This window comes from Onychostruthus taczanowskii, unplaced genomic scaffold (assembly GCF_017590055.1).
Source record: "Onychostruthus taczanowskii isolate IOZ18803 unplaced genomic scaffold, ASM1759005v1 scaffold73, whole genome shotgun sequence".
NCBI lineage: Eukaryota > Metazoa > Chordata > Aves > Passeriformes > Passeridae > Onychostruthus > Onychostruthus taczanowskii.
Window position 1 is genome coordinate 3,421,509 of NW_024505118.1, and position 9,944 is coordinate 3,431,452.

Consider the following 9,944-nt stretch of genomic DNA (forward strand, 5'->3'; position numbering starts at 1 on the left):
CTCTGGCTCATGGGAATATTTGGATCATTTGAGTAGAAGTCCTGGCCCAGTTAGTGGCTTCCACTTGTGCCATGTTCACAGATGGACGATCCAGTTAGAACCTGTGGTGTTGTTTGGGACATGATCCCTGCTCCTAGAGCGCTGTTGTTCATGGAAAGCATGGGGCATGGAAAGCACAGGCAAGATCCTGGCTCCTGCTCTTTTCCCACTATTTTTAAGGGACAACAGTGCTGGGGAAAAAAAAAAAAAAAAAAAAAAAAAAAAAAAATAAAAAAAAAAGCAAAGGGTAGGTGATGAACACATGCTGAACCACGATCAACTGCAGCTTTCTTTCTCCCTCTAGTTATCAACTAAATGGACTAATTGAAAGATGAGTTGGCAGCATCTGTAGGGTTGCATTTTTCCAAGGATAATTCCCCAGGGATTCAGGGTAAATGTGTGTTTTCTCTCTCACTTTGCTATGCTCCTGCCTGGTTTGGCTCCCTTGGGGTGTGCTGGTGGCTGTGCTTGGAGGTCCCCATGGTGGTGGGATTTGCAAGGATGCCGTGCAGCAGGGATGAAGATTTGCAGGGCTGCCATGCAGTAGGGACAGGGATTTGCGGCCTTGCAGGGCTGCCAGGCTTTCCAGCCCTATCACTGAGACCAGCTGCATCCCTGTGGCTCCTGACACCCCTAGGGGTTTGCATGGATGCTGTGGAGTGGGATAGGGATTTGCAGGGATGCTGTACAACAGGAATGGATTTACAGGAATGCCATACAACAGGGATTTGCAGGGTTGCCATGCAATGTGAACAAGGATTTGCAGCCTTGCAGGGCTGCCAGGATTTCTAGCCCCATCACCAGGGCCAGCTGCATTCCTGTGGCTCCTGGCAGCCCCGGGAGCTGCTCTCCCAGCCTGGCAGTGGGGGCAGCTGCTTGCACAGGACCTGATGCTCCAGGGCGGAGCACCCGAAGCAGTGTGTTTGCCAAGCAAACAGGGCTCAGCCTTCTGCAGCCGGATCAACAGCCTCCACACGTTTGCTCAGCAAATAAATCCCACCCGGCAAAGCTTTGGTGCCGCTGGTCCCCTTCCTGCCAGCCCCTGCCAGCTGCTCTGTCACTGCCCGTGCAGCACCTGTCCATTATTGTGCAGGGCTCATGATGGCTTCAAGTTAAACATGGCAGCTCAGCAGCCCTCCCTGCCTTTCTTGCCTGGAGATGCCAGGGCGTTACTTAACCGTGTGTGCCCATGCTGGGATCTGTCCTGTGTATGTGCAGGGTGAAATCCTTCGGCTCCAGTGAAATGGTTTTGCTCTGGACTGAGCAATTGCAGGAATATTCTGGCACTGCTGGAGGCTGGGGAAGATGGAAGCTGCACTGGCAGGTGTTGGCCTGGAGGCTGGCTGCTCTGGTGATGGAGGAAAGGTGTCTGGGTGTGTGGGGATCCTGGAGCACCATGCCAGAGCCCCATGCCATGCCATTGCTGCTTCCCTTGCTCCAGGCTCTCCTGTGCCCCAGATCATGTTCCCTCTGGGGTCCTTGTCACCCCCCCTAACACACTGTCCAGTCATGGTTCTACTGAGGTGGGGACAGATGCCACCTCCCCTCTTCCCTTTGCCTGGAGACTGTGGGATGTGATCCCAGCCATTTCACGGGCTGGTTGGCTGCTGCTCCAGCTGCCATCGTTCTCTGCTTCCCGTTTCTTTTCCCCTCACAGATACACTGTTTAGCCCCTGCTGCCTGCAGAGATGGAAAAACTCCCTTTCCCAGGCACTGTTGTCTACCTCAGGGACCCATTTTCTTCCTCTTCCCTCTTCCCTGAGGTGCTGGAGGCATATTCTTCTTTCTATCTTCACTCCCAGAGCAGCAGGACAGTGGCTGGGTCAGGGTGTGGCTGTGGGTACTGAGCATCCCATCTCACTGCACCATCCCTCGCACAGTGGACAGGCACTGGGGTCACCACTGTCACCCCACGGGGACACTGCTGCTTTCCCTTCCACAGAGCTCTCTGGCGCTGGGGCCAAGCCACCCTCCAGCCTTCCAGCTTCTCTAAAGTCACCAGAGTCACTTGTGCTCTTATAGGCCACTAAGTGCTGTAATTACAGATATGCTTTAATTAACATAATTGTGTTTCTACGCAAATAAAACATTTGGCACAGTTAATTCTAAGGCTGCAGCTCCAAACACAAGGCTTCCTGACCCCCCTGCGGAGGTGGCAGGGGGGCTGGCAGAGAGTGGGGTTCTCACCTCCCTGCCAGAAGATCATCCCAGTCCCAGCCTGGGCCTGAGCCAAAGCCCCCCGTTCCCCACTGGAGTGTCCTGCCCTATTTGGTGGAGACAGCTGTGCTGGCAGACACTTGGATTGCTGGGAGATGGCACTCGGCTTGCTGGAACACTGTATTGGGCTCAGTGGACCAGAGCACTGGGATTTCTGGGATGCAGCAAACCCAGTGGTTTGCTGGGAGACTGAACTGGACTTGCTGGGATGCAGCCCCAGGATTGCTAAGACATAGCACTGGGTTTGCTGGGCCATGGTGCTCACATTGCTGGAGTACCATGCTGGGCTTGCTGGGATGCAGCCCTGGGTTTGCTGGGACACAGCTGGAGCCCAGCTGTGCCCTGGCAGCAGTGCCAGGGGGCATTCACCCTGGCCGGGCAATGGGCACAGTGGATGGATCCGGCCCCTCCATCCATCCCATCCCATCCCATCCCATCCCATCCCATCCCATCCCATCCCATCCCCTCCCATTGAGCTGCCCCCAGGGTGTTTTGCCCTCCCAGCATCCAGAGACCTCTCACTCCCCATTCCCTCTTTAGCAGACCCCAGAGCTCACCATGCTCTTAGGAGTCTTTGGATGAAGGCTGGAGCTGGCGGCAGCATGCCAGCCCTCTGCCAGGAAGATGCCAGGAAGAACTGGGAAAATGGCTGGTGCTTATGTGCTAAAATGCCCTTTTCATTTGAAAAAAACAGAAGAAAAGGGGGAAAAATATATTCCATTTTTCTCCAGCTGAAAATGAAAGTGATTATGTAACGAGCAATAAATTACAGAAAGGAATGAGTCATTGGAGCAAATCCCAAGAAAGGCACAGTATTTTTAGCTCCAACACCCTGTGCTGTACTGTGCATTAACCCTTGCAGGACTTGGGCCCCCACTGCAACCTACCCCTAGGGTGATCCCCCCCCCAGAGGCATCATATTGGCTTCTGTGAGGATTTTGTCTCTGTGATATTCCCAAGGGAAGATGGAAACAATGTAAGCTGTGGGCCCCTCCTTTCCTTTATATGGGATGCTTATGGGTGGTCCAGGGAATACTGCTCACCCCAGATCCACATCCCCATCCTGGGCTAAGCCCCTGCTTCTCTTCCCCTCTGCTCATTCCCACTGGGATAATTAATCCTGATCCCTTCCTGAGACCCTGGGCACCACTGTTGTTTCCTTGCCAAAGAGCCTGAAGAATTAATTAGGAAATAAAAACAAGGAACAAATTAATTGGAAGAGAACTAGCGAGGGAGCAAGTGAGCAATACTGCTTTAATCCAGGTTAAATTGGGGAGTGATTGCTTTGCTAACAGAAGAGATGATGAGGGAGAATTGGAGCAGGCAGGTGCCAGGTGAGACAATGGCAACAAGCATCCAGATGCCAAGGGATGCCCATGGAGAGCTGTGCTGGGTGGGGAGGAAAATCCCGGAGACACCAGCAGGAAGCTGGAAGAGGAATCTGGAAGAGAGGCTCAGAGCATCTTGGGGTCAGAGCCCAGAGTGTCCCAGGATCACCACTCAGACCATCCTCGGGGGCCCAGAGCTTGGAGCACCCCTAAGGAGAGAGCTCAGAACATTCTTAGGACTGAGGCATGGAGAACGCCTGGGATTTGGGCTTGGAGCACCCATTGGAACAGGGCTTAGAGCATCTCTGGAGTCAGGGCTTGGAACATCCCTTTCTTAAGTGACACTATCATTCATGCCTACTTTTGAGAATCCTATGGGATCAGGTACCAGCACAGGGACAGGGACCCTGTCCTTGTGTGCCATGTTTCTTTGGGGTCTCCAAGCTGGTGGGAACCAGGCCTGCTTCTCTGTCTCTGAACAGATCCCTGGGTGCTCATGGTGGCACGACACTCCATTGTCACCTGGCAGCGACCCCACCCTAAATAAGGGGCCAAGGAGAGTGGCAGGGACAAGTGAGATCTGGTGGCCAAGTCCTCGTGGCCTGCAGCTGGAGTGGGGTCAGCTCAGAGTGACACAGCCAGGGCCAATGGATGTCACCTCCTCATCTTTTATCTAATCTGGCAGTAAATTCCTGTCCTCCATATATGCTTGCGCTGGGCTGGGATCTTCCTTATTGCTGCTGGGCCACCTGGAATAGTGGCGTGGCACTGCGTGTCCAGGGGCTGCTGTACCCCAGTACCCGCTGCTGTCCCGCAGGCACCTGCTGTCCCTTCTCCTGCTGCACACTCTCATTCTGGCACATAATTTCCCCAAAATCCATGTTCCCTCCAGAGACATCCTATTCCTCCAGGCAACCCCTGTCCTTGTGGACATGTGCTGTCCCTTGTCAAACACACTGTCCCTCTGCAAACGTGCTGTCCCTTCAGGCACCTGCTCTCCCTCAAGACACGTGCTGTCCCCAGGTGTGTCGTGTCTTTCCAGACACAGGGTGTCCCCCAGATGCATGCTGTGCTCATGGATGTCACCTGCACCTCTGGACATGTGCTGATGCCATGAATGCAGGTTGTCCCTATGGATACATGCTGTCACCCTGGAAGCAGGTTGTCCCTCTGGACACACGCTGTGCTTCTGGGTTCAGGCTGTCACCCACGGACACGTGCTGTCCTCCGGGATTCAGGCTGTTTCCATGGATACACTTGTCCCTGTGGATGCATGCTGTCCCCATGGATACACGCTGTTCTGATGGATACACACTGTCCCTTTGGATACATGCTGTCCCTTTGGATACATGCTGTCCCACTGGATACATGCTGTCCCCCTGGATGCATGCTCTCACCATGGCATATGCTGATCCCTGGATGCAGTCCCTGTGGATATCCCCTCTCCCTCACCCCTCTGAGGGTACAGTGGGGGTGTGCTCTGTCCCTGCCCACACAGGATAATCTCCTGGGACAGGCTGTGTGCAGCTCAGGAGGTGAAATCCCACTAGCCAGGCTGAAGATGCTGGTGGCCACCATGCCCAGAACTTGTCCATAAGGACTGTCTGAGCCGGCTGGGAAAGCAGCCAAAGAATGGGGAGAGAGGTATGGGAACAGAGCCAAGAGCTGTCTCAGCCCCACAGGGACCTGACCACCACAGTGGGGCCAACAGGGCTCTGCCATCCCATTTGTCCCCCCAAATAGCCCTGTCGTGTGTGTGGGCTGCTGGTGGACCCCCAGCCCTGGCCGTGCTCTGAAATGTCTCCACAGAGACCCTCTAAGGGCTCCATCACTTACTCATCAGCAATATCACTTAATCAGCTGGGCCCTTCCTTATCCCTTTGTCACCCCTCCTCAGAATCTGCTCAGTTGGAAGGAACCCACAAGGAGCATCAAGTCCAGCTCCTGGCCCTGCACAGTTATCCTTTTGTCACCCTTCCTCAGAATCTGCTCAGTTGGAAGGAACCCACAAGGAGCATCAAGTCCAGCTCCTGGCCCTGCACAGCACCATCTCCAAGAGTCACATCACACGCCCAAAAGTAGTGTCCAAATGCTGCTAGAACTTCAGGCTTGGTACTGCTCTGGGGAGGCTGTTCCAGTGTCCAGTCACCCTCTGGGTGAAGAATCTTTTCTTAATATCCAACCTAAACCTCCCCTGACACAACTTCAGACCATTCCCTCGGGAGTGTCACTGGTCACCAGAGAGCAGAGATCAGTGCCTGCCCCTCCTCTTCCCCTCACAAGGAATTTGTAACTACAGTGAGGTCTGTCCTCAGTCTCCTCTTGTCCAGGCTGAACAGGCCAAGTGACCTCAGCTATTCCTCATACATATTCCTTCCCCTCGAGGCCTTTCACCACCCTCATGGTGAGTCTTTAGACTCTCTCTAGTGGCTTTAATATCTTTTTTATTTTGTGATGCCCAAAACTGCCCCCAGCACTCGAGGTGAGGCTGCCCCAGTACAGAGCAGAGCAGGACAATTCCCTCCCTTGCTCAGCTGGTGATGCTGGGCCTGGTGCCCCCCAGGACATGGGTGTGACTCATGTGATCATGTTCACCTTACTGTTGTCCTGGAAAGTTCCCTTTCCATGACACTGCTTTCCAGCAAATCATTTCCCAGTCTGTATGTACATTGGGATTGACCCATGCCAGATGCAGAATCCTTGTTGAACCTCACACACTTGGCAATTGTCCAACTCTCCAATTTGTCAGCAGCCCCTCCCAGTTTTTTATTGTCTGTGAACTTGCTTAGTCTGAACTTCCAGTCCTGTGTCCAAATAATTTATAAAGATGTTGAAGAGTGCAGGACTTCCTCGTCCCTTTCTCATCCCTTTGTTATCCCACTTTGAATCCAATGATAGCCCAAGCCCCAGAACTGATGCAACCAGGTCTCTGCAGCTGGCACCACTGGGGCCATCCCCACTGAGGGGCTGGTGCCAGGACACCCCCATCCCTGCCCAGCCTGAGATCATTCTGGGCTGTGGCTCCTGTGGTGGATCAAGGGATCCACCTGGACCCTGGATCCCACCCTGCCCATGCTGGTGTTGCTGGGATGACAGTGGGGCACACACACACTCACATGCACAACAGCTGCAGTCACAGCTCTTCCTTGCATCCACACATTCCCAACTCTCCTGCTGCTCCCAGCAGGTCCATGCAGTGAACACACCTGATGCCATGGAGCCTCCTGGCACCCCCAGCCTGTGCCTGGCATTGCTCAGGTGAGGGATGTCACGGCATTCCCTGTCCCACAGCATTCTCTGCCCTGCCATATTGCCTGCCCCACTTGGGCACTGCAGCTGCATCCTGGGTGATGAGTGGGATTTATGCATGGGGAAACTACAGAGCAGTAAATGGGATATTGATTGGGTGCTATTGTGGGGATTAGTGCAGAGCGGAAGAGCAGAGGGATTGATTTCTGGTGGGATTTAGAGCTGTCAGTGTACCTCGGATTAGCAGCTCCAGGGTAATAACACCCAATTCATTCAGGGATCCAGCAGGTCCCTTAGTGGCCATGTCCCCAAGCTCAGCTGAGTCTCAGTCATCTCTGTTCCATGGGCAGGACCCCAGCCCCATGTGCCACCTGCACTGGCCACTGTGTCCCCTCCTTCCCTGGAGGACAGGGATGCTCCAGAATGCCCACAGATGCTGCTCTGAGGGCAGGCTGCTGCAATTGCTAGGGATGGAGAGAAATGGGATTTCAGGGTTACGCAGGGTGTGAAGGGTCATCTTGGTGCCTTAACCCCCCAAAATCTTCAACTTTGGGAGTTTGATACCATTTGCTGCTAGCACCTCCCAGGGAAAAGCTGGAGTGGGGTTTATCTCAGTGTCTTTGGTGTGGAATATTCCACTACCATGGAATAAAGGTTAATATTTACTTGCCTGCATGAACTTTATTCCCATTGATGCCATCAGACACCCTCCAGATGGGATGCGGCGTGGCTGCTCCCTAGGTTCCCAGGAAGAGACAGGAGGCACAGCACTCGATTGATCCACTCCAGGCCGGGAACAAGGGAAAACTACAGGATGGATGGAAATGCGGGAAGCCCACACTGCTGCCTCTCCTTGGCACCTACAGTTATTCCCCAGCAGCTCCAGGGCTGGGTTCTGAGGCTGTGTGTGTCCATCTGACTGCTGTGATGTTCTCATCCAAGGAATGCCACTCCTGGGGCACACAGAAAAGCCAGGGATCAGCTCATAATTACCCCAGGACTGACTGGGAGATGAGCAATGATGCATGGATGCAACGGTGGTACTGCAGTACAAGTCCCTGCACCCTTGCATCCCTGCACCCGTGTCCCATTCCCCTGTCCCCAGGTGCCCCTGTGTCCCTACACTGCCATGTCCCTGTGTCCCATTTCCCTGTGTCTCCCTGTCTGTCCCCAGGCCTTTGTGCCTATAACTTGTGTCCCACCACCTGCCCCCAGCCCCTCCCCCTCATGTCCCTGCACCTCTGTGTCCCACCCCTGTCCCCAGGCACCTCTGGGAGAGCATGAGGGACAGCTCCGTGCTGTGTCCTTGTTCCCAGCAATGGCTTTGTGTTCCCTGGGCAGCTGTGCTGGCTCCCTGGGTGGCCCTGGTGACAGGGCTGTGCCAGGTGCCAGGACATGGATCCTGCTGGCACCCAGCTCCTTGGGATATTTCCACTGTTGGCCCCGCAGGGAACCTGCTATTCCTACCTGATTTATTGACGGATCCCCGGACCTGCATCCGTGCCGGTGGGACCTGTGCAGGCTGGGGTGACACTTGGGACCTGCAGCAGGGTGAAGCCAGAGCGGGAGTTCCACACCCTGATCCTGGGGGTCTGGCGGCTCTGGTAGTGTCCTGGTCAGAAAAAGGGGCACTGTGAGACGCTGCCTGGGGTATTCATGATCCTGTGCCACCCCGGGGAGAGACGCCCGTGCCCGTGTGTCCCCCGCAGGGGCAGGAGCACCGGAGGCCGGGGTGGCTGCGCGGGGTGTCCGGGAGCGGCCCTGGCCGCTAGATGGCCCCGCGGCTCCGCCGGCCGCCCCGAACCTCCTGCGGGCTCCGGGCCCGGCATCCCGGGGCTCGGCGTGCCGGGAGCCGGATGGAGCGTGTAGCGTGCAGAATGGCCCTAAACCCCACCCTGCTTGGCACCTCGGGGTGGCATTGCCTTATCACGACCTGTCCTAACGAGGGGCGAGAGACGATGCGAGGAGCCCTTTACAAACGCCCCGCCGAGCCTCAGAGCACCCTGTCCCTGAGGAGCACCCTGGGGACAGGGACACAGAGGTGCAGGAGCACAGTAGTGCCTGGGTAGGGAGTGGGACACGGACTGCAGGGACACGGGAACACGGAGGGACAAGGATACAGGGATGCAGGGACACGGGAGGGCCTGGGGACAGGGATACGGAGGAAGAGCAGGCCATCCTCCCTCAGACCAGAACTTTCTCTTCTGCCCAGAGGAGGAGGAGGAGGGGGAGGGATGGAGATTGTCGCGCTGCCGATATCGCTCTCACCGTGTGGCAGGTGGCCATCGTGTGACGGCCTGAGCATGCCGACCCTCCGTGCAGATTCCCTGGGGCCATCGGGGTAGGGGCAGCATCCCGAAATCCTTGTACTTATCTCGGGGCGAGGGACGGGAGGAGGTGTCACTCCTCACTGAAGGCAATGGGGGGTTAATATAGGAGGGTGGGGGCGAACAGACCCTATAAGGGGGCCCCAAGATGAGGGTCCCTCCCTATCCAAGAGAGGGGTGCTGGGTAGGAACCCCTTCAGTATCCTATAGGATGGGGGGCAGGGAAGATTTTCTCTACCGAGCCCTGCATCAGAGTTACCCCAGGGCAAGGGATGCGATGAGATTTTGGCCCCTCCATCAGGGAGGATGAAGGGAAGGCCTCCCCAACCCAAACGTGAGGCGCAGCCTTTAAGGGGGCAGGGGTCGCTTTATTGAGAGGTGAAACATGCCGCAGAAGGGAGAAGGGGCAGGGGGGAAACTCCTGGCCCGATCCCCAAGAGGGGAGGGTTTAACCCGGAGGGAGATCGTTGCCCTCCCAGATGCCAGACCCGTGACGGCACACCCGGCACCTGCCGCACAAGGAAAACACTGCCAGCCCCGCGCTGCAGAGCGGAGCTACCCAAACTGGGCAGCGATGCCCTGATCCTCTCCCCACATGGGCGCCCCCGCCCCACTCCGGTTTCCTTCCCCCTTCACCACCCCACACTGGGACTCCCACTCCTGAACCCCTCCCAATACCGGGGAGTGACATCCCCACCCAATTCCCACATCGGCACCACCCTCTCGGCCCCCGCCCCACACCGAGGACCCCCCCCCCCCCCCCGGGGGGGGGGGTTCCGCGCCC

The 9,944-nt window shown here is 56.1% G+C and overlaps 1 protein-coding gene across 1 annotated transcript in view; it reads right to left on the minus strand.

Annotated features, from left to right (window-relative positions):
• Positions 1–6,860: 6,860 nt before the first annotated feature.
• LOC121345429 (translation initiation factor IF-2-like) overlaps positions 6,861–9,944 on the minus strand; it is a 4,384-nt gene continuing 1,300 nt past the window's right edge. The window contains exons 2-3 of the mRNA XM_041422328.1: positions 8,301–8,445; positions 6,861–7,786 (exon numbers count right to left, since the gene is read on the minus strand). Coding sequence (XP_041278262.1) covers positions 7,700–7,786; positions 8,301–8,445 — 232 coding nt within the window. The 3' untranslated portion in view covers positions 6,861–7,699. The remainder of the gene's footprint in view (positions 7,787–8,300; positions 8,446–9,944) is intronic.